This window comes from Panicum hallii, chromosome 2 (genome assembly GCF_002211085.1).
Source record: "Panicum hallii strain FIL2 chromosome 2, PHallii_v3.1, whole genome shotgun sequence".
Classification (NCBI taxonomy): Eukaryota; Viridiplantae; Streptophyta; class Magnoliopsida; order Poales; family Poaceae; genus Panicum; species Panicum hallii.
The window spans coordinates 2,917,753-2,941,911 of record NC_038043.1 but is presented as its reverse complement, the minus strand read 5'-3'; the positions used below and the strand labels follow the sequence as shown (position 1 = coordinate 2,941,911).

Sequence of the window (24,159 nt, the reverse complement as noted above, 5' to 3'; positions counted from 1 at the left end):
ACTTGTTTTGAAAAGTGCTTTTAAAACGAACCCCTGCATATAATTGTGTTTTCGCAAATGAACCGTAACTTTATCCTTGGATTATCCTGTGCATTTAATTCTGTTATAACCCCCTCCGCGGTGTGATTGGACTTGCTGAGTACGTTCGTACTCACCCCATTCTTACTTTTACAGTGGAAGATCCCGACTACATCCCCGAAGACGTCGAGTAGGGTTCCGTCCTACACCCAGTCTTGCCTGTGGGTGAGGTCACCGTTGGAGCTCCGCATGGCGCAAGACTCTGATGATCCCCTTTTCGTAGTTAGTATAGTAGTATGGGTTTTCGTTGTAATCCTCGCGATAGTGGCGCTTCACTGCCCATTACCGCGAAAAGTTGTACGGTGATGTACCATCTGATGTAATAAAAGTGTTATCAGCCTCCTGGGACTGATAAAGTAACACTTTTAAGTCTTCCCTGATGGGGGGGACGCTTCAGATATGTAAAAGAAGATTTGAAGATCTTATCAAAATACAACTCTATCAGAGCTTTAAAGATCAAACGAGGTTCATTCCTGAGGCCGAAATATCTTCATCACCTGAGGTATCTTGATCTCTCAGAAAGTGACATTGAAGCACTTCCTGAAGACATTAGCATCCTATATCATCTGCAAACACTGGACCTTTCTTATTGTGGTGATCTTCAGCGACTTCCAAAGGAACTGAAGTATTTGACTTCCCTCCGTCACCTCTACACTCACGGATGTGGAAAGTTGAAAAGCATGCCCGGAGGGCTCGGACACCTCACTTCCCTACAGACACTTACATGCTTTGTAGCAGGTACCGACTCCGGTTGCAGGATTGTGAGAGAGCTGCGGAATTTGGACCTTGGCGGTAAACTAGAGCTAAGACAGCTCGAAAATGTGGAAGGAGCAGATGTTGCACAAGCAGCAAATCTTGGAAACAAGAAAAAATTGACTGAACTGGAGTTAATATGGACTGATGGTGATCAGGAAGAACAAAATAATAATCACGAAGAGGTGGTGGAAGGTCTCAAACCTCATGATGGGCTGAAGGTCCTGAGGATATATTCGTGTGGGAGCAGTACTTTTCCAAGGTGGATGGATATGTTGAATGGCATGGTGGAGGTTAGGTTATTTGGTTGCAAAAAGCTCGAGAAGCTTCCTGCACTCTGGTAGTTACCAGCTCTGGAAATTCTTCACTTGACAGGATTGGAGAGTTTACATTGTTTGTGCAGCGGTGGTACTACACGTGTCACATTTCAGAAACTGAAGGTGCTTACCTTGGTTGAGATGCCAAAATTTGAGGCATGGCTGGACACAGATGTGGTACAAGGAGAAGGGCCAATATTTCCCGAGGTTGAGGAGCTGGAGATCCGCGCGTGTGGAAGTTTGACTGCACTACCAAAAGCAGCATCGGTGATTACGGAATCGTCTGGCGGAGTTGACACTAAGTTCCGCTCCGCATTTCCAGCATTGAGGAACATGACGTTAAGATATTTGAATATGTTTGATAGATGGGAGGCAGCCGAAGGAACTCCAGGAGAAGAGGTAACATTTCCTCTGCTGGAGGACTTGGAAATTATTGCCTGCCCGAAGTTGACTGGTCTCCCTGAAACACCCAGGCTAGGTAAATTAGCCATAGAAGGAGGTGGTCAACAAATATCCCTGCAGGCAGCTAGCAGATGCATTCCTTCGCTGTCCAGTCTGCGTCTGGATGTGTCACCCGATGACACGGAAACAACATTGCTGCATGTCAAGCAGAAATGGGATCATGAACTCCCCCTGGCAGCTATGAGGCTAACTAGGTGCGACCTTTTGTTCTCCTCCCACCCAGATGCACTAGCGTTGTGGACATGTTTTGCACGGCTTGTAGATTTGACAATTTTGAATTGCGACGCTCTTGTCTACTGGCCAGAAAACGTGTTCCAGGTCCTGGTATCCCTAAGGAGGTTATCGATTTGGAGCTGCAGCAAACTGACAGGACACACACAAGCTTCTGACAGGCAATCTGCTCCAGAAGGGGGTGGACTCCCGCCACGTCTGGAATCTCTACAGATAAGTGGTTGCACATCTTTGGTGGAGGTCCCCAACCTGCCGGCATCTCTCAAGACATTAGAAATTGCTGTATGCGGTGATAATCTCAAGTCCATCATATTCGGTCAGCATGAGTACGTGATGCCGGTGGGTGGAGAAGGTGTCGTACAGCCGGACACGTCATCATTAATTCCAGGGTCCAGCGGTAGTGAGGCCACGGCGTCTACAGCTGTACTGAAGCTGTCATCAGCAGCCAACCATCGCTCCCTTCCATGCCTAGAATCTCTATTTATAGGGTGTTGCTTTCGTTTGTCAGAGGTTGCCAATCTTCCTCCGTCTATCAAGACCTTGGACATTTTTGGCTGCGGCAACCTTCAATCCCTATTAGGAAAGCTAGATGTCGTCCAAAAATTAAATATTACCTCATGTAGACGGTTGGAGTCACTGGAATCTTGCGTAGGAGAGCTCCGATCTCTGGAAGAACTCAGGCTTCTTCATTGCAGAAGCCTGGTGTCCTTACCGGATGGGCCTCAAGCATACTCATCTCTTAGAGTTCTTCAGATTCAAGATTGTGATGGTATAAAGTTGCTTCCGCGGAGCCTACGGAGCCGTTTGGATTGCCTCGAGGAGAAACATCTAGATGCCCGTTACAAAGGTAATCTCCAGTTTCCAGCTTGTTTCTTTTAACAAAATAATCAGGAGCTCAATTGATGTTGTATAAAACGCAACTCTCCACTTAAAAGATTCTGTTAGTTATTACAAGATGTGGTATGATTTAGTGATAAAAACTTTGTGAGCGTGGTGTTTAGAACCTCTAGCCAACCGTTGATGATATATACATTGTATCGAGAACAGTGCACAACTAATTCCTGTATTTATTTGCACTTTCTCCTGTATATGTACTTTCTAATTTCTTGTTGATTTGAATGCATAAATTCTAACATCATCTATATGATCACGGCCTGATCTGCCAGAAACGACTTGGAAACGTGCAATCAGGACGCTGGCGTGCTCGAAATAGCAGATTGAGGACCTAATAAATAAAGTTACCATCAAGTTTTTTTTGAAGGGATATCACCAAGGTTTGTAATATTAGTGTTCTTGATGATTGATTTCAAATGATTGTATCTCCTAATAATGCTGACTCCCTATAAGGTGTGACTTCCTTGTAGGATCGTTATTACCAGACCCGTGACCGTGGTAGAATGTATAACATACACTTACTGAAGATAATCTCCAGTGAACTCCATCGGAAGTCCAAGATTTTAAGCAGCAAACAAGTCCCAGAACGCAAGCTGAAGAATTTAGCACATGGAGCTCCGCGCTCGAGTCCTTTATCCTTCTTCAAGCTGAAGTCCTTTATTTTGAGCAGAAAACGAGTCCCAGAGTGCAATCTGAAGAATTATAGCATACCGAGCTCCATGATCCAGCTTTTTATCCTTCTCTTTTCTTTTGAACTGTGACGTGTTTGAATTCGTGCCTGCTCCAGCACAAGCGAAACACAGCTAGGGCTTCCATTTCGTGATGTGTTTTTTCTACATGACCGCAGAAGATAATTGCCAAATCAGTAGTCCAACATGTTCATGTTGTTGTTCGACAGGCTGTTGTTTTAGCTGCTGCTTGATATGCACTGAAAGTGCTGAACTTTGTCCCAATTCCCATGTTATGTGGGTATCTAGTACTGAACGGTGTTCAGGGTGATCCTGCAAGGCTTTGGATAGCACGTTCTTGTGCAGTTGTGCACAGGTACCGTTTGTCAAGCTCTGTTTCCTCCTGGCAATGCTGCAATCGAAATATAGAATTGAAAAGAATGGTGACTGCAATGGACACACGAGAAATTATCGTATTGTAAGACAAAGCAGAAGGCAAGTGCCCAAACAAAAATTACTTTCCATAGCCATAGTTAGCACTTGGCAGCTGCCATATGCTCTGTATGGGCTGGGCCACAGACATGAGAAGTAGCAGACTAGCCGCAGCAGGAGAGTAAAATGCACCGCCGGCCTTTGAACTTGCCTCGAGATGTCATCCTGGTCCCCAACTTTCAAAATGTATATTTAAATTCTCAAACTTACTGATTGTATCACGTGTATCACGTGAGATTCAAATCACGGTTGTTTAGGCATTTTACTCTGCAGCAGAAATTGGACGGAACAGAGACACGAGCTCCCCTGCCTCCGGACCCAGCTCCTCTGGTTGTGTTGAAACTATCGAGCACACGAGCTCAACAGTTGGTTCTCATGGACAAATCGAGAGCCACGGACGAGGAGCTCGATTTTCTCGGCCCTCGACGTCGAGGACGAAGGTTCTGCTGCGCCAGATCGTCGGCACGCTGGGCCACGACAATGCAGCTTGACGCCTTCAACAGAGTCCGGACCCTTGCCGGTGACGTCCTCCACGCCTTCCTGGACCTCTACCCGTGCGCCCGCCGCCGCTCCGGCTCGTCGTCGAGCGCCCGTGCGCTGCCCCGCGGACCCGCCTCGCCTCCCGCCGCGACCCGCGACCCCGGTGGAGCGGCGCGGCGGAATGCGGCGCTCGGCCGCATCGAGCAGCACCGCGTTCCCCTGGCCTCGTCTACTTCGCCGGCGAGGACAGGGTGTGCCCCATTGACCTCTTCTACCAACTCCGCAGCGTAAGGTAAATCGACAGGGACATCCCAATCCTCATGATTTTTCCTTTTTTTTCCCCTCTCTTCCGCCCAATGATGCTGCAATTCTCACAGGTTTGCATATATTCGTTTGAAATTACAGTCAATTTAATTCGCATTCCATAATTCCATGGAAAAGAATGGCGACCAGTGTCGGCTTGTATGATTGTATCCAGAGACTGCCAGCAGCGCACACGTCAAACCTTCTAGGCAGCGGCAAATAGCTCTAACTCCACCACCGTTCTTAATACAGCCAAAATCCGAAATAGGCACCCTAATAAACCGCTCCTTGATACTGTGAAACGTCCAGAATTTTCAAACCAGATGGAGCACTGTGGAGATCTAGTTTTCCAATGATTGTAAGAGTGTTCATTTGTACAGAAAGCGAGCTTGCTGTTTAAAAATTCTTGCATTATTTGCGGTCATTGTTTGTACTTATCTGTGTTCAAAATCAGAGGTTAGGATTTATATGTACAGGAACGAGAAAATGGTCTCACGTCCCGCTTCATAAATGTGTGTCGAGAGCTAGCCGCTGAGCCTGGCCCAAATTTATAACTTGCGCTACTGTGTGTCTGTCAGGGAGCCATCTGCGAAGCTGGGTGCTCCACCTCCACTGCCTCAATGGCTTCTGCTACCAGTGCAGCTGCCACAAGCTCACACTCGCGCTGCCTCGCCAAGTTTAAGCTAGCGCTCAGCTGGACAATCCACTTGGCCTTAGGGCCGTTCATGATCCGGTTCCCCGGTTTAGCAGCAAAAACCAGGCCAAACCGCGAGGAGCCAAGAGTTAAACGGTTTCGGTGCTGCGGGTTTCGACGGTTTTGAGATGGTAAACTGACATCTCTGCCTTCTCCGTGTAGATTTGATTTGTTGCCATTATAAACAGGATGTTTGGTGTCAACCATGTCATGATGTGAAGCGAATCCTAACTAAATAGTTGTTGCGATCTGCACCACACTACACTAGCGTGCTGTGAGCTTGTGCTGTCACTGAATTTCAGAATACCAGATGGAGCAGCCACCAGTCTCACAAGGAAAAGCACAGGACAGACAACAACTAGCAATCCCATTTCCAGCTCGGCTGACTTGTTTCTTGTAATCCACCTTTTCTGAATTGATAAAACAAATGAAGGGATGAGTTGTTACGATACCGGCTCCTATCCACCATGACGAGGTTTGGCTCTTGCCTTAAATTTCGTCTCAAAATAGGCACCCTAATAAATCAGCACGTGGTACAACAATGTGTAAAACAACTAGATTTTTGAAACAGAGGGAGCACTTTGCAGTGGATCCAATTTTTCAATGATTGTAGGACTGTTCATTTGTATGGAAAGTGAGCTGGTGTTTAAAAGTTCTTGAATTATTCGTGGTCACTATTTATGTTTCTTTCTATTCAAAAACAGGAAAATGGTCCCTCATCGTCCCGTCTCATTAATGTGTGTCGGAGCTAGCAGCTGAGCCTGGACCGGATTCATAATTTGTGCTGCTGTATGCTGTATGTCTGTGAGGGAGCCATGTGCAAAGCTCTGGGTGCTCCAGCTGGAAGGAGTGCGTCCACCGTCCCGTCCACATAATAGCAGCTCCTGGTACATATTGATTTCTACCTTCTGAAACCCATACCCATCATTGCCTAGCTTCACTCTCTCCATACCAAGCACCTGCGTTTCCTTGTGTTGCTTGTGTTTTGGAGCTCCAAGCGTAGCCATGGCTGAGGTACTGGCCACCGTGGTGGTCGGGCCACTGGTGTCATGAGAGACACCAGTGGAGTGTGAGAATTTTATGTAGATTGAACGAAATTTCCTCCTCGACTTTGTCGCCATCCTCTTCCTGCTCGTGCACCGCCACGCTGCTCCAGGATGTGGGGTCATGTACCCATGACCTCGCCTCCCACCACGACGTGCCCGACACGCCTGATGGAGCTATGCGGCCTACCCCAGAGCATTTTGGGTCTCACGGTCTCTCTCATTAATAAATCATTAATAAAGTGAGCTGCCCACGTTTTCTCTATGAGCTAGCTCTTCAAGAACACATAGGACTCTCTCCTCACCTTCTCTTTCTTTCATGTAAGCAAAATGATTGGAGGAGTCCTAATAGCATCCCCAAATAGAGCTGACATAGCTAGATGAGGAAGAATATTTTTCTGACGTCATGATGATTGATTTCAATGATTCTAGCTCCTAATGCTAAGCTGCTAACTCCCTATGACGTGTCACTTCCTTGTAGGATCGTTATTACCAGACCTGCAAATGATGGACTATTGTGACCATAGTAGAATGTATAACATGCACTTTCTGAAGAATTTAGCATATAGAGCTCCATGCTCCAGTCCTTTATTTATCCTTGTTGAAGCTGAAGTCCTTGAATTCTGAGCAGAAGACAAGCCCCAGACTGAAAGCTGAAGAATTTGTAGCATTTGGAGCTCCGTGCTCCAGCTTTCTATCCTTTTTTTTTTCTTTTGAACTATGATGTGTTTGAGTTCGTTTCTGCTCCAGCACCAGGGAAGCGGAGCTACCACTTTCATTTCATGATGTGTTTCTTTACATAACCGCAGATGATACTTGCCATAGAATCGAACAGTCCAGCATACTCATGTGTTTCGTTGTTTAAGCTGCTGCTTGAAATGCACGGGAATTGCTGAACTTTATTCCATGTTATGTGGGTACCCGACACTGAATGGTGTGCAGGGCGATCCTTGTGCAGAGGTCTCCTTGTTAAGGCCTGTCTGTTCAAAACTACATCTTGCAGCAACATTTCTCCTGTTAGTATTGTCAAACCAAGCAGAGGGTAAGTGTTCATAGAAAATTACTTTAGCACTGCACCTCATAAGCCATCCTCTGCTCTGTACGGCCACGAGACATGAGAAGCAGGCAAGCAGCAAAGCAAGGGATGGAAGGAGCAGAACAGAGACACGAACTCCTCTGCCTCTGAACCCAGATCCTCTGCATCTCCTTGCTGGCTGCTGTTGGGGATCGCCACCCAAGAGGAGGCCTCGCCGAAGGTTACGTCGAAGCTTTCGGGCATTACAAAAGGTATTTCATGGTTCTCTTAATTTGATTTGCAGAACTAGCTCTCTCAGTGACGGTCGATTTCAGTCAGTGATGGTCGAAGGTTTGCACCTAGCCGAATGAGCGAAGGTTGCACCGTGACCTTCGTGCTAGGATGAACCACTCGCCTAGGCTCGTAATCAGCACGTCGGAGATTAAGACCGACCTCCGGATGATGAAGGAATCGGTTGCACAATCTTCGACGACGCCAAGACCCAGGGCGGAGGAGCGAAGGTTACTCGGACCCTTCACCGTCACATGTGTAGCATGATCATCTTGTAGTGAATAATTTATACACGCAAACGTCCGAAGATGACCTAGTAACCGGAATATCCGAATATCCAACAGATACAGATATTTCGGGTAGGTAGAGGCATTACCGGAACTGTGTAACGAAGGTAGGGGTATAAATACCCCCGCCTTTTACTGTAACCGAGATGATTTTTGAAGATTTTTGAGAGTGCATATAAGGTTATTCCGTTGAGTTAGAACATTATTTGTTGATATGTGATCCAAATTCAGAAGGCCAAGTTTTCGTAGCCGGTACGGATCGTTCCCTACTCGGTTTAGGGTTCCACCTCTATAAATATACTTGTAAGCCGCAGGAGATAGTTATCTCATTGTAAATCTCCTGCGTTCTGTAAACACCCCGAAAATAGTGAGATTGTTTGCCGGTCGGCGCCCGTGGTTTTTCCCCTTCGTGTTGGAGGGGTTTTCCACGTTAAACCCGTGTCTTCTCTGTGTTTGATCTATTTTGTGTCGTATTCGGTTTCTAACAAGTGGTACCAGAGCCGTGTTCTTGTGATCCGTGTGCTAGGGTTTCCTGCCGGCGCACGTATGTCGACGACAATGAAGTACTATCTTCCGCTACTAGATTTCAACACGCGATTCTCGCTGTGGCAAATGAAGATGTGGGCTGTGCTCGCGTCCTATGATCTTGATGATGCTCTGGAGGGCTTCGGGAAGGATCAGAAAACATGGACACTGGATGAATCGAGGAAGGATCGTAAGGCTCTGTCCATGATTCATCTACAACTTTCGAACAATATGTTGCAGGAGTGTTTGGAGGAGAAATCCGCTGCTGCTCTCTGGTTGAAGCTGGAGTCGATCTGTATGTCGAAAGATCTAACCAGCAAGATGCATGTCAAGATGAAGCTGTTCACGCACAAGTTGCAAGAAGGAGGCTCCGTTCTGACGCACATATCGGTGTTTAAGGAGATCGTGGCCGATCTAACATCTATGGAGGTAAAGTTTGATGATGAAGACTTAGCTCTTCTTCTTCTGTGTTCCCTCCCTGCATCGTTCAGCAATTTTCGAGATACGATCCTATACAGTCGTGATACTCTAACCATGACCGAAGTGTATGAAGCTTTGACTGCGAAAGAGAAGATGAGACAGATGGTTAACTCGGAAGATGATGCGGTCTCGAGTGGAGAAGCTTTAACTGTTCGTGGCCGCACTGAGCAGAAGAAGTTCAACTCAGGTGGAAAAGGAAAAGGAAATAACCAGAGGGATCGCTCCAAGTCAAGGGGGCCATCAGGTGGATTGTGCAAATACTGCAAGAAGAAGAATAGCCATGTAATTGAGAACTGTTACAAACTGCAGAACAAGGAAAAGAGGAACAGGGAGAAGGGTAAGACCGATAGTACCGCCTCTGTTGCCTCCGATAATAGTTTTGATAACGGTGATGTTCTTATTGCCTTTGCTGGATGTGCTGCTGATGATGTCCAATGGATCCTCGATTCTGCTTGCTCATATCATGTCTGCATTAACAGATCTTTGTTTAGTACCTATGAAGTTGTGCAGAACGGAGGCACTGTTCGGATAGGCAATAATTCCCCTTGCACTATTGTTGGCATGGGCACCGTGCAGATCAAGATGTTCGATGGGGTTGTGCGCACATTGACAGAAGTGCGGCATGTTCCATCCATGTCCAGGAACTTAATCTCTCTGAGTACACTGGACACGAAAGGTTACAAGTATTACGCCGGTGACGGTGTTATGAAGGTAACAAAAGGCTCTCTTGTGGTTATTAAAGGTGACTTGAAAGCTGCAAACTTATATGTGCTTCGAGGTAGTTCTGCCTCTGCTAATGCTGTTGTTGCTTCTGATCCTGAGACTACTAAAATTTGGCATATGCACCTTGGCCATATGAGCGCACCTGGTTTGGCAGAATTAAGCAAGAGAGGCCTTCTTGATGGTTGTCATGCTGATACCCTTGATTTCTGTGAGCACTGTGTTTTCGGTAAGCATAAAAGGGTAAAGTTCAGTTCTGCTATTCATAATACCGAAAACATTCTTGATTATGTTCATGCTGATTTGTGGGGGCCGTCACGTAGAATTTCTCATGGTGGTGCTCGTTACATGTTGACTATCATTGATGATAAGTCACGCAGAGTTTGGCCTTATTTTCTTAAGCACAAATCAGATGCCTTTGAGTCTTTCAAGGTTTGGAAAACTATGGTTGAGAAGCAGACCGAGAGGAAGCTGAAAGTTCTGAGAACTGACAATGGTATGAAGTTTTGTTCTGGTGTCTTTAACTCTTTCTGCAGGAAGGAGGGCATTGTGAGGCACCGCACTATACCATATATGCCTCAGCAGAATGGCGTGGCGGAGCGTATGAACAGAACAATAATCTCCAAGGCTCGGTGTATGCTGTCCAATTCAGGTTTGAGCCGAAAGTTTTGGGCTGAGGCCGCTTCCACTGCTTGTCATTTGATTAATTGTTCACCATCCACTGCTATCGATAAGAAAACTCCAATTGAGGTGTGGTCTGGTTCCCCCTATAATTATTCTCAGTTGAGAGTGTTTGGCTGTACTGCATATGCACATGTTGATAATGGTAAACTTGAGCCTAGAGCAATTAAATGCGTTTTCTTGGGTTATGGATCTGGTGTTAAAGCATATAAATTGTGGAATCCTGATACACAGAAGGCATTTTATAGCAGAAACGTTGTGTTCAATGAATCTGCTATGTTCACTTCGGCTGTATCTACCAGTGCTACTAACCAGAATTCTGAGTCGATCAGTGTGCAGGTGGAGCACGTGGGGATGTCGATGATCATGCTCCACCATCTGTTGAACCTGCTGAAAATTCATCTCCTAGCAGTGCCTCGTCACCTATTGTGGAGTCTCATCCGCAGTCTCTTGCTGAAGGCCGAGCTAGGAGGCAGATAGTTCGGCCCCAAAGATTGATTAAAGAGTGCAATGTTGCTTTTGCTTTGGCTGTTGCTGAAGAGGTTGATAATGCTCAGGAACCATTGAATTACTCAGAAGCTATATTGTCTACTAATAGTGAAAAGTGGATGGGTGCTATGCATGAAGAGATGGAGTCTCTTGAGAAGAATGGCACTTGGGAACTAGTTCGGCTGCCTCCTGGCAAAAGAGCAGTTAAGTGCAAATGGATCTTCAAAAGAAAAGAAGGTATGACTCCAACAGAGCCTCCGCGCTTTAAATCAAGGCTAGTTGCTAAAGGTTTTAGCCAGATTCCAGAAATTGATTACACTGATGTCTATTCTCTTGTTGTCAAGCATAGTTCAATTCGTACCTTTCTTAGTCTTATTGCTATGCATGATTATGAGCTTGAGCAGTTAGATGTGAAAACTACTTTCTTACATGGTGATTTGGAGGAGGACATTTATATGGACCAGCCTGAGGGGTTCGTTGTTCCTGGAAAAGAAGACTATGTGTGCAGGTTGAAGAAGTCCTTATATGGTTTGAAACAATCTCCCAGACAGTGGTATAAGAGGTTTGATTCATTTATGCTTTCTAATGGCTTTCAGAGGTCTCAATATGATAGCTGTGTTTATCTTAAGTTTGTTAATGGATCATCTACATACTTGCTGCTATATGTTGATGATATGTTGATTGCTACAAAGAGCATGAAGGAAATCACTGCTTTGAAGGCACAGCTTAGCAGCGAATTTGATATGAAGGATCTGGGTGCTGCAAAGAAAATCCTTAGCATGGAGATAGTCAGGGATAGGAAGTCTGGACTGCTGTACTTAAGCCAGAAGAGTTATATTGAGAAGGTCCTTCATCGTTTGAACGTGCATAATGCTAAACCTGTGAGTACTCCGTTGGCTCCTCATTTTAAACTGTCTGCTAAACAGTGTGCTGAAACTGATGCTGATCTTGAGTATATGTCAAAAGTTCCATACTCTAGTGCTGTTGGGTCACTCATGTATGCTATGGTTTGCTCTCGCTCTGATTTGTCTCATGCTATGAGCGTTGTTGCTAGATACATGTCTAATCCTGGTAAAGAGCATTGGAAAGCTGTTCAGTGGATTTTCAGATATCTATGTGGCTCTTCTACTGCTTGTTTATCTTATGGTAAATCTGGAGATGGTCTGGTTGGCTATGTTGGTTCAGATTATGCTGGTGATTTAGGCAGGAGGAGATCACTTTCAGGTTATGTCTTTACTGTTGGAGATTGTGCTGTGAGCTGGAAAGCTTGTTTACAGGCTACTGTTGCTATGTGTACCACAGAAGTTGAGTATATGGCGGTTGCAGAAGCTGCTAAGGAAGCTTTATGGTTGAAAGGTATATATTCAGAGCTATGTGGAATTAAGTCTTGCATTACCATTCATTGTGACAGTCAGAGTGCTATTTATCTCACCAAAGATCAGATGATTACGGAGAAATCCAAGCATATTGATGTTCGCTATCACTTCGTTCGTGATGTCATTGAAAAAGGTTTGGTGAAGTTTTGCAAGATCAGTACTCATGATAATCCTGCTGATATGATGACAAAGCATGTTCCTGTTGCTAAGTTTGAGCTATGCTCAAGCTTAGTTGGTATTACAAATTAGCCCCTAGTGGCTGTTGGCGCCGGCAAGATGATGATGTATTGTTTGAGGTGGAGTTTGCTATTATGATGCTGCAAGAAATTTGTCTCAAGGTGGAGTTTGTTGATATGTGATCCAAATTCCGAAGGCCAAGTTTTCGTAGCCGGTACGGATCGTTCCCTACTAGGTTTAGAGAAGGCCAAGTTTTCATAGCCGGTACGGATCGTTCCCTACTCGGTTTAGGGTTCCACCTCTATAAATATACTTGTAAGCCGCAGGAGATAGTTATCTCATTGTAAATCTCCTGCGTTCTGTAAACACCCCGAAAATAGTGAGATTGTTTGCCGGTCGGCGCCCGTAGTTTTTCCCCTTCGTGTTGGAGGGGTTTTCCACGTTAAATCCGTGTCTTCTCTGTGTTTGATCTATTTTGTGTCGTATTCGGTTTCTAACATCATTTTCCACTTTTTTATTTGGGAAAAATATCTTTCGGATCCCAACAGATATGCCCACTGTGTTCTCCGCTCGACAAGAACCTACGATGGCACCACCAAAGAAGAAGACTGTGAACTCCGGGACAATTGCTGAGCCTGCACCAACGGCACCAAGCACTAGCCGCCCAAACAACGAAAACCCTACCTCCGATACAATGCTAAACTCCTCCGGAGCAAAAACCGAGACCCTCAAAGATACTTATGCGACGAAAACCAATAGCATCAAGTTCTTCTCAGTTGTCGCAAGACTTAACGGGTGGCCAGCCATGCTACTAAATCCTAATCTGCGTGCATACAGGGACAGGGTGTCAGGGACCCACCGTCCTGCTGCCTGGTCCGCCACTGAGGAGCCGTCCAGTGTCGGGGTCCCTCACTGCCGAGCCGTCTGCTGCTGCACGTCCACTTGTCTCCTTGACTTTTCACGTCCGTTCACCTGTCCACCAGGCTCGGTATCCCAATCCCAATCCTAATCTCATGACGTGGATGAGAGAGGGAGATAAAGAGAGAATGTATGCTGGTGGATACGCCACGCGACTGGAGGTTCCTTTTTCTCAGCCTCTGCCCTCTGATATGCTTTGCATTTGGAGTGAAGGAGGTGATATGATCTATGGGTAGGAGAAAAGTAATAGCACTGAGTGGACCTCACGTCTTTTCTTTATCTCACTTCCATGTGATGCCATGACGACCCGACTGGCCTACCCTTTTTCTTTTCTTTTTCTCGTCTTTTCTTGTCCTCTCCTATCCGTATATATTCGTTTCAAATTACAGTCAATTTAGTTTGCATACTATAATTTCTTAGTGGAACTTTCACGTAACCTGCTCAACTTACATCCCTGTCGAAAAATTTCATGGCATGCAATGGAAATAAATCACTCCATGCATGATACGTAATGTCTAAAACGTACAGAATTTTGGAAACAGAGGGAGCACTGTGCATCCATTTTTTTTCCAATGCATGGTTGTATGCGTGTTCACTTGTACAGAAAGTGAGCCTGGTGTAAAAAATTCTTGAATCATTTGGTCATTACTTATATTTGTTTCGGTTCAAATCAAAGGTTGAGATTTTTTACGTACTGCAGGAAGAAAATGGTCTCACGTCCCGCTTCATAATTCTGTGAATGATAATGACAGTCGCTACACAAAGTGGACAACTACTGGTGGGCACTGGGGCAGTGTCAGTGTAAGGACAACTCCAGCTGGAAAGGGTACGTCCACCACCCCTTCCTGATATCAGCTCTTGCTACATATTGATTTCTAGCTACTGAAACCAACTATTGCTTGGCTTCACCAGCTAGCTCTCTCCATACCGCATCTGTGTTTCCTTGTGTTGTGTTTTGGAGCTCCAGGCGTAGCCATGGCTGAGGTACTGGCCACCATCATGGTGGTCGAGCCGCTGGTGTCCATGGTGAAGGGGAAGGCCTCCAACTACCTCCTGGACCAGTACAAGGTGATGGAGGGCATGGAGGAGCAACACAGGCTCCTCAAGCGCAAGCTGCCGGCCATCCTGGACGTCATCACCGACGCCCAGGAGCAGGCAGCAGCCACCGACGCCGAGGAGAGAGAAGGGGCGAAAGTTTGGCTAAAGGATGTTCGGAAGGTTGCCTACCAGGCGAATGATGTCCTCGACGAGTTCAACTACGAGGCGCTGCGCTGCAAAGCCGAGAAGGAGGGCCACAACCTCGGCATCGATGTAATAAAGCTCTTCCCTACTCACAACCGTATTGTTTTCCGTCACAGGATGGCAAACAAGCTCCGCGTGATCTTGAAAGAAATTGATGTCCTCGTCGCCGAGATGCCTGCAATTAGGTTCAAATTCAAACCAAGGCAGCCAGAGCCCACAAATTACTTAAGGTATTATAATTCTGATATCGTCGACCCTGGGAACATTGCCAAAGAATCAAGAGCCCGAGAGAAGAAGGATGTTGTTGATAGATTACTTGCTCAAGCTAGCAGCTCGGATCTCACGGTCCTTCCCATCGTCGGAATGGGAGGGTTGGGCAAGACCACCTTAGCGCAGCTCATTTACAATGACCCTGAAATCAAGAAGCATTTCCAGTTGCGGCTTTGGGTGTGTGTCTCTGATAACTTTGAGGTGGATTCCTTGGCTGATAGAATACTGAAAGAGAATGGTTGTAAACTAACTGGTTGCTCAGCATTGGAGGAGCTTCAAAATGCAGTGAGTGGGAAGAGGTACCTACTCGTATTGGATGATGTATGGAACCGTGATGAGCACAAGTGGGAAAGGCTTAAGTCCTACCTCCAGCATGGTGGCAGCGGTAGCTCAGTGCTGACAACAACTCGTGATGAAGCAGTTGCTAAACTAATGATGGGTAAAACTGAAGGAGCCTATAAACTTGAAAGCTTGGGTGCATACTTCATAGAGAAAATTATCAAGACACGAGCATTCAGTTCAAAAGAAGAGGAGTGGCCTGGTGAACTAGTTAAAATGGTCAGACAAGTTGCCAAGAGATGTGCTGGCTCTCCTTTGGCTGCTACAGCTTTGGGCTCTGTACTGCGTACCAAGACCAGCAAGCAAGAATGGGATGCTGTACTAAATAGAAGAACAATTTGTGATGAGGAAAATGGAATTTTACCAGTACTTAAATTGAGTTACAATTGCTTGCCATCATATATGCGGCAATGCTTTGCTTTCTGTGCTATGTTTCCCAAGGATTATGAGATTGATGTGCAAAGTCTAATCCACCTATGGATGGCCAATGGTTTTATCCCAGAGCAACCAGGAGTGTGTCCTGAAACCATTGGAGAAAAAATTTTCAATGAGCTGAAGTCGAGGTCATTTTATCAGGATTTGAAGAGTGTCCCATTTGAACAAAAAAAAAATATTTCTGGACGGATCAAGTATATGTATTGTTCTAAAATTACTTGTAAGATCCATGACCTTATGCATGATGTTGCAATGGATTCTATGGGAAAAGAATGTGCTAATATAGGTAAAAAACTGAGTAAATTTGAGGATTTTCCATATTCTGCTCGTCATTTGTATTTATCAGTGCGTCAACCAGAAAATCTTCTGAATGCTTCCGTAGAGAAAGGATCTCCAGCTTTCCAAACATTGATATGTGATGGATATGTAAAAGAAGATTTGAAGATCTTATCAAAATACAACTCTATCAGAGCTTTAAAGATCAAACGAGGTTCATTCCTAAGGCCGAAATATCTTCATCACCTGAGGTATCTTGATCTCTCAAAAAGTGACATTGAAGCACTCCCTGAAGACATTAGCATCCTATATCATCTGCAAACACTGGACCTTTCTTATTGTGGTGATCTTCAGCGACTTCCAAAGGAACTGAAGTATTTGACTTCCCTCCGTCACCTCTATACTCACGGATGTAGAAAGTTGAAAAGCATGCCCGGAGGGCTCGGACACCTCACTTCCCTACAGACACTTACATGCTTCGTAGCAGGTACCGACTACGGTTGCAGTAATGTGAGAGAGCTGCAGGATTTGGACCTCGGTGGTAGACTAGAGCTAAGACAGCTCGAAAATGTCACAGGAGCAAATGGTGCGCAAGCGGCAGGTCTTGGAAACAAGAAAAAATTGACTGAACTGGAGTTAAGATGGACTGATGGTGATCAGGAAGCACAAAATAATAATCACGAAGAGGTGGTGGAAGGTCTCAAACCTCATGATGGGCTGAAGGTCCTGAGGATATATTCCTGTGGGAGCAGTACTTTTCCAACGTGGATGGATATGTTGAATGGCATGGTGGAGCTTAAGTTATCTGGTTGCAAAAAGCTCGAGAAGCTTCCTGCACTCTGGCAGTTACCAGCTCTGGAATTTCTTCACCTAAAAGGATTGGAAAGTTTACATTGTTTGTGCAGCGGCGCTACTACAGCCGTCACATTTCAGAAACTGAAGGCGCTTACCTTGGTTGAGATGCCAAAATTTGAGGCATGGCTGGACACAGATGTGGTACAAGGAGGACTGATATTTCCCGAGGTTGAGAAGCTGGAGATTGATGCGTGTGGAAGTTTGACTGCACTACCAAAAGCTGCATCGGTGATTACGGAATCGTCTGGCGGAGTTGACACTAAGTGCCGCTCCGCATTTCCAGCATTGAGGATCATGAAGTTATTTTCTTTGAATATGTTTGACAGATGGGAGGCAGTCGAAGGAACTCCAGGAGATGGGGTAACATTTCCTCGGCTCGTGGAACTGGGCATCTTTTCTTGTGCAAGCCTGAGTGCACTACCAAAAGGAGGGTCATTATTGGTTGAACAATCATTTGGCGGAGCTGAAACTGTATGCCGCCGCTCTGCATTTCCAGCACTGAGGAAGCTACACTTTTTAAATCTGTCGTCTCTTGAGAAATGGGGGGCAGCCGATGGAACTCCAGGAGAAGAGGTAACATTTCCTATGCTGGTGGACATGACAATTGATAAATGCCCAAAGTTGACTTATCTACCTGAAGCACCAAAGCTAAGTGAATTAGCCATACAAGGAGAAGGTCAACAAATATCCCTGCAGGCAGCTAGCAGATGCATTCCTTCGCTGTCCAGTTTGCGTCTGGATGTGTCACCCGATGACACGGAAACAACATTGCTGCATGTCAAGCAGAAATGGGATCATGAACTCCCCCTGGCAGCTATGAGGCTAACTAGGTGCGACCTTTTGTTCTCCTCCCACCCAGATGCACTAGCGTTGTGGACATGTTTTGCACGGCTTGTAGATTTGACAATTTTGAATTGCGACGCTCTTGTCTACTGGCCAGAAAACGTGTTCCAGGTCCTGGTATCCCTAAGGAGGTTATCGATTTGGAGCTGCAGCAAACTGACAGGACACACACAAGCTTCTGACAGGCAATCTGCTCCAGAACGGGGTGGACTCCCGCCACGTCTGGAATCTCTACAGATAAGTGGTTGCACATCTTTGGTGGAGGTCCCCAACCTGCCGGCATCTCTCAAGATATTACGTATTGGTTGGTGCGGTGATAATATCAGGTCCATCATATTCGGTCAGCATGAGTATACAGAGTTGTACAGCGGTAGTGAGGCCACGGCGTCTACAGCTGTACTGAAGCTATCATCAGCAGACAACCATCGCTCCCTTCCATGCCTAGAATCTCTAAGTATACAGAGTTGCGATCGTTTGTCAGAGGTTGCCAATCTTCCTCCGTCTATCAAGACCTTGGACATTTTTGGCTGCGGCAACCTTCAATCCCTATTAGGAAAGCTAGATGTCGTCCAAAAATTAAATATTACCTCATGTAGACGGTTGGAGTCACTGGAATCTTGCGTAGGAGAGCTCCGATCTCTGGAAGAACTCAGGCTTCTTCATTGCAGAAGCCTGGTGTCCTTACCGGATGGGCCTCAAGCATACTCATCTCTTAGAGTTCTTCAGATTCAAGATTGTGATGGTATAAAGTTGCTTCCGCGGAGCCTACGGAGCCGTTTGGATTGCCTCGAGGAGAAGCATCTAGATGCCCGTTACGAAGGTAATCTCCAGTTTCCAGCTTGTTTCTTTTAACAAAATAATCAAGAGCTCAATTGATGTTGTATAAAACGCAACTCTCCACTTAAAAGATTCTGTTAGTTATTACAAGATGTGGTATGATTTAGTGATAAAAACTTTGTGAGCGTGGTGTTTAGAACCTCTAGCCAACCGTTGATGATATATACATTGTATCGAGAACAATGCACAACTAATTCCTGTATTTATTTGCACTTTCTCCTGTATATGTACTTTCTAATTTCTTGTTGATTTGAATGCATAAATTCTAACATCATCTATATGATCACGGCCTGATCTGCCAGAAACGACTTGGAAACGTGCAATTAGGACGCTGGCGTGCTCGAAATAGCAGATTGAGGACCTAATAAAGAAAGTTACCATCAGTTTTTCTTTTTGAGGGGATATCACCAAGGTTTGTAATATTAGTGTTCTTCATGATTGATTTCAAATGATTGTATCTCCTAATAATGCTGACTCCCTATGAGGTGTGACTTCCTTGTAGGATCGTTATTACCAGACCTGTGACCGTGGTAGAAGGTATAACATACATTTACTGAAGATAATCTCCAGTGAACTCCATCGGAAGTCCAAGATTTTAAGCAGCAAACAAGTCCCAGAACGCAAGCTGAAGAATTTAGCACATGGAGCTCCGTACTCGAGTCCTTTATCCTTCTGCAAGCTGAAGTCCTTTATTTTGAGCAGAAAAACAAGTCCCAGAGTTCAATCCGAAGAATTATAGAATACCGAGCTCCATGATCCAGCTTTTTATCCTTCTCTTTTCTTTTGAACTGTGACGTGTTTGAATTCGTGCCTGCTCCAGCACAAGCGAAACACAGCTAGGGCTTCCATTTCGTGATGTGCTTTTTCTACATGACTGCAGAAGATAATTGCCAAATCAATAGTCGAACATGTTCATGTTGTTGTTCGACAGGCTGTTGTTTAAGCTGCTGCTTGATATGCACTGAAAGTGCTGAACTTTGTCCCAATTCCATGTTATGTGGGTACCTAATACTGAACGGTGTTCAGGGTGATCCTGCAAGGCTTTGGATAGCACGGTCTTGTGCTGTTGTGCACAGGTACCGTTTGTCAAGCTCTGTTTTCTCCTGGCAATGCTGCAATGGAAATATTGAATTGAAAAGAATGGTGACTGCAATGGATGCACGAGAAATTATCGTACTGTAAGACAAAGCAGAAGGCAAGTGCCCAAACAAAAATTACTTTCCATAGCCATAGTTAGCACTTGGCAGCTGCCATATGCTCTGCATGGGCTGGGCCACAGACATGAGAAGTAGCAGACTAGCCGCAGTAGGGGAGTAAAATGCACCGCCGGCCCTTGAACTTGGCTCGAGGTGTCACCCTGGTTCCCAACTTTTAAAATACACATTTAAATCTTTAAACTTACTACTTACTAATTTACTAATTGTATCACGTGAGATCCAAATCACAGTTGTTGAGGCATTTTACTATGCAGCAGGGGATTGGACAGAATGGAGACACGAGCTCCCCTGCCTCCGAACCCGGCTCCTCTGAACCTCCTTGCTTCCTGCCTACCGGCTACCTCCTCTGGTTGTGTTGAAACTATCGAGCACACGAGCTCAACAGTTGGTTCTCATGGACAAATCGAGAGCCACGGACGAGGAGCTCGCCATCGATGTGAACACTGACAAGTCCGCCTCCTTCCCCTTCCTCCAAAATCCGGAAGCCATGGCTGTCGCAGTGCTGACCTTCTCGTCCCGCCCGCCGCCGCTCCGGCTCGTCGTCGAGCGCCCGTGCGCTGCCCCGCGGACCCGCCTCGCCTCCCGCCGCGACCCGCGACCCCGGTGGAGCGGCGCGGCCCGCGCCAGGGGAATGCGGCGCTCGGCCGCATCGAGCAGCACCGCGTTCCCCTGGCCTCGTCTACTTCGCCGGCGAGGACAGGGTGTACTCCATTGACCTCTTCTACCAGCTCCGCAGCGTAAGGTAAATCGACAGGGACATCCCAATCCTCATGATTTTTCCTTTTTTTTCCCCCTCTCTCTTCCGCCCAATGATGCTGCAATTCTCACAGGTTTGCATATATTCGTTTGAAATCACAGTCAATTTAATTCGCATTCCATAATTCCTTAATGGAAAATCTCTGGTAACCTGCTTAGCTTACGTCCCTGTCGAAAATTTTCATATAGCATGTAATGGAATAATCGGTCAGTTAAGGTGACTAGTACAGCCTGTCGGCATTAATTCTTCTGTACAAAATTACAGTCAATTTAATTCGCATTCCATAGTTCCTTTTCTGAATTGATAAAACAAATGAAGGGATGAGTTGTTACAATACCGGCTCCTATCCACCATGAATGACGAGGTTTGGCTCTTGCCTTAAATTTCGTCTCAAAATAGGCACCCTAATAAATCAGCACGTGATACAACAATGTCTAAAACATCTAGATTTTTGTATTATTGCTGCTTATGGCTGCAACATGGATGCATCTTCGAGCTATCATTGTCATGCCTTAATCTTTATATGCTGGTTACCATTGCAATTTATAAGTCAAGCACGTGTCTGGATTTTTGAAATCATGGGGAGTACTGTGGATCCAGTTTTTTTCGATGATTGTATGACTTTTCGCTTGGTGCTTTAAAATTTTCTTTAATTATTTGTGGTCACTATTCATATTTCTTTCTATTCAAATCGAGGGTGAGAATTTTATGTAGATTGAATGAAATTTCCTCCTCGACTTTGTCGCCGTCCTCTTCCTGCTCGTGCACCACCACGCTGCTCCAGGATGTGGGGTCATGTACCCATGACCTCGCCTCCCACCACGACGTGCCCGACACGCCTGATGGAGCTATGCGGCCTACCCCAGAGGAACGCCGCGCTTGACCGCATCCCCGGCCCCGCCCCCATCTACTTCGCCAAAAAGGACAACGTGTACTCCCTTGACCTCTTCTACCAGCTCCTCATGAATTTTCTTTCCTTTTCCCCCAAGGATGCTATAATTCTCACAATTTTGCATATATTCGTTTGAAATTACAGTCAATTTAGTTTGCATACTATAGTTCCTTGTAGAAAAATTTCAGGTAACCTGCTTAACTTACATCCCTGTCGAAAAATTTCATAGTTGGAATGGAATAATTGGCCAGTTTTGTTGATTAGTCCAGCCTGTCTGCATTCTCTACTTATTAGCGCTGCTAGTGACATTAAACCAGCACCGCGTGCCCATTCGTCTCCTGCGTGTGGCCCGTCGTCTACAAGTCCTTCACAGCTCGCCAGCGTATTTGACAAGCAAATAGCAATAGATAACCACTGTATTAAATATGGGCAAGATCGGAAATAGGCACACTAATAAATCACTCCATGATACGTACGCGAGATAATGTCTAAAACATCCAGAATTTCAGAAAAAAGAGGGAGCACTGTGGATCCATTTTTTTTCCAATGCATGGTTGTATGCGTGTTTACTTGCACAGAAAGTGAGCTTGGTGTAAAAAAAATCTTCAATCATTTGGTCATTATTTATATTTGTTTCGGTTCTAATCAAAGGTTGAGACTTTTTACCATGTAAGCAAAATGATTGGAGGAGCCCTAATAGCATCCCCAAATAGAGCTGACATAGCTAGATGAGGAAGAATATTTTTCTGACGTCATGACGTCATGATGATTGATTTCAATGATTCTAGCTCCTAATGCTAAGCTGCTAACTCCCTATGACGTGTCACTTCCTTGTAGGATCGTTACTACCAGACCTGCAAATGATGGACTATTGTGACCATGGTAGAATGTATAACATGCACTTTCTGAAGATAATCTCCAGTGAACTCAAGCGGAAGTCCAAGATTTTAAGCAGGAAACAAGTCCCGGATTGCAAGCTGAAGAATTTAGCGTATAGAGCTCCATGCTCCAGTCCTTTATTTATCCTTGTTGAAGCTGAAGTCCTTGAATTCTGAGCAGAAGACAAGCCCCAAACTGCAAGCTGAAGAATTTGTAGCATTTGGAGCTCCGTGCTCCAGCTTTCTATCCTTTTTTTTTTCTTTTGAACTATGATGTGTTTGAGTTCGTTTCTGCTCCAGCACCAGGGAAGCGGAGCTACCACTTTCATTTCATGATGTGTTTCTTTACATAACCGCAGATGATACTTGCCATAGAATCGAACAGTCCAGCATACTCATGTGTTTCGTTGTTTAAGCTGCTGCTTGAAATGCACGGGAATTGCTGAACTTTAATCCCATGTTATGTGGGCACCCGACACTGAATGGTGTGCAGCGCGATCCTTGTGCAGAGGTCTCCTTGTTAAGGCCTGTTTGTTCAAAACTACATCTTGCAGCAACATTTCTCCTGTTAGTATTGTCAAACCAAGCAGAGGGTAAGTGTTCATAGAAAATTACTTTAGCACTGCACCTCATAAGCCATCCTCTGCTCTGTACGGCCACGAGACATGAGAAGCAGGCAAGCAGCAAAGCACGGGATGGAAGGGGCAGAACAGAGACACGAACTCCTCTGCCTCTGAACCCAGCTCCTCTGCATCTCCTTGCTGGCCGCTGTTGGGGATCGCCACCCAAGAGGAGGCCTCGCGGAAGGTTACGTCGAAGCTTTCGGACATTACAAAAGTATTTCACGTACAGAAAGTGAGCTTGGTGTAAAAAATCTTGAATCATTTGGTCATTATTTATATTTTTTTCGGTTCTAATCAAAGGTTGAGATTTTTTATGTGCGTCAAGAAGAAAATGGTGTCACGTCCCGCTTCATAATGATTTATTATTGGAATTTTGAATGATAATTGGGATTTGTTATAGGAATTCTGAATGATAATGGCGGTCTCTACACCAAGTGGACAAGCGATGGGCAGTGGACTACTGGGCTGTGTCAGCTTGACAGGAGAACAGAGTGTTAGGACAGTTGCAGGGTACTCCAGCTGGAAGGTGAATCGTCCACCATCCCGTACAAATAGCAGTTTCTAGCTTCTGAAACCAATTATTGCCTGGCTTCACTCTCTCCATACCGCATCTGTGTCTACTTGTGTTGTGATTTGGAGCTCCAGGCGTAGCCATGGCTGAGGTACTGGCCCCCATGGTGGTCGGGCCACTGGTGTCCATGGTGAAGGAGAAGGCCTCAGCTACCTCCTGGACCAGTACAAGGTGATGGAGGGCATGGAGAAGCAGCACGAGTCCTCAAGCGCAAGTTGTTGCACATCATGGACGTCATGATCGACGCCGAGGAAAGGCAGCAGCCAAGAGAGAAGGAGCGAAAGCTTGGCTGGAGAAGGTCCGGAAGGTGACCTACCAAGCGAATGATGTCCTCGACGAGTTCAAGTACGAGGCGCTGCGCCGCAAAGCCAAGGAGGAGGGCCGCTACAAGGACCTCAGCATGGATGTAATAAAGCTCTTCCTACTCACAACCGTATTGTTTTCCGTTACAGGATGGCAAACAAGCTCCGTATGATCTTGCAAGAAATTGATGACCTCATCAAAGAGATGAATGGCTTTAGGTTCATGTTCAAACCAGGGTCACCAGAGCCCATAAATTACTTGAGGCAGAATAATTCTGTTATCGTCGACCCTGTGAACATTGCCAAAGAATCAAGAGCCCGAGAGATGAAGGATGTTGTTGATAGATTACTTGCTCAAGCTAGCAGCTCGGATCCCACTGTCATTCCCGTCGTCGGAATGGGAGGGTTGGGCAAGACCACCTTAGCGCAGCTCATTTACAATGACCCT

General features: G+C 45.6%; 2 protein-coding genes, 2 long non-coding RNA genes and 1 pseudogene across 5 annotated transcripts in view; all 5 read left to right on the top strand.

Annotated features, from left to right (window-relative positions):
- LOC112880354 (putative disease resistance protein RGA4) overlaps nucleotides 1–19,457 on the top strand; it is a 34,159-nt gene extending 14,702 nt beyond the window's left edge. Inside the window, exons 2-4 of one of the 2 annotated variants that reach the window (XM_025944933.1) lie at nucleotides 15,886–18,454; nucleotides 18,774–18,883; nucleotides 18,974–19,457. In XM_025944933.1, the coding sequence (XP_025800718.1) occupies nucleotides 15,886–18,454; nucleotides 18,774–18,820 (2,616 nt within the window). In that variant the 3' untranslated portion in view covers nucleotides 18,821–18,883; nucleotides 18,974–19,457. Of the gene's footprint in view, nucleotides 1–14,198; nucleotides 18,455–18,773; nucleotides 18,884–18,973 lie in introns of those variants that run through there. The other variant, XM_025944932.1, reaches the window with a different exon arrangement.
- LOC112880359 (disease resistance protein TAO1-like) lies at nucleotides 1,142–3,630 on the top strand. Its single transcript, XM_025944942.1, has 3 exons — nucleotides 1,142–2,688; nucleotides 3,008–3,115; nucleotides 3,206–3,630. The coding sequence occupies exons 1-2, from the start codon at nucleotides 1,290–1,292 to the stop codon at nucleotides 3,052–3,054; spliced, it is 1,446 nt and encodes a 481-aa protein (XP_025800727.1). The 5' UTR covers nucleotides 1,142–1,289; the 3' UTR covers nucleotides 3,055–3,115; nucleotides 3,206–3,630.
- Nucleotides 5,027–8,199, top strand: LOC112880365. Its single transcript, XR_003226303.1, has 3 exons — nucleotides 5,027–6,259; nucleotides 6,897–7,702; nucleotides 7,766–8,199. It is a non-coding gene; the product is annotated as an uncharacterized LOC112880365 (long non-coding RNA).
- Nucleotides 19,458–19,827: 370 nt separating the features above from the next.
- On the top strand, nucleotides 19,828–22,662 carry LOC112880364. Its single transcript, XR_003226302.1, has 2 exons — nucleotides 19,828–20,430; nucleotides 21,160–22,662. It is a non-coding gene; the product is annotated as an uncharacterized LOC112880364 (long non-coding RNA).
- Nucleotides 22,663–22,712: 50 nt separating this feature from the next.
- On the top strand, nucleotides 22,713–24,156 carry LOC112880105 (annotated as a pseudogene).
- Nucleotides 24,157–24,159: the final 3 nt, after the last annotated feature.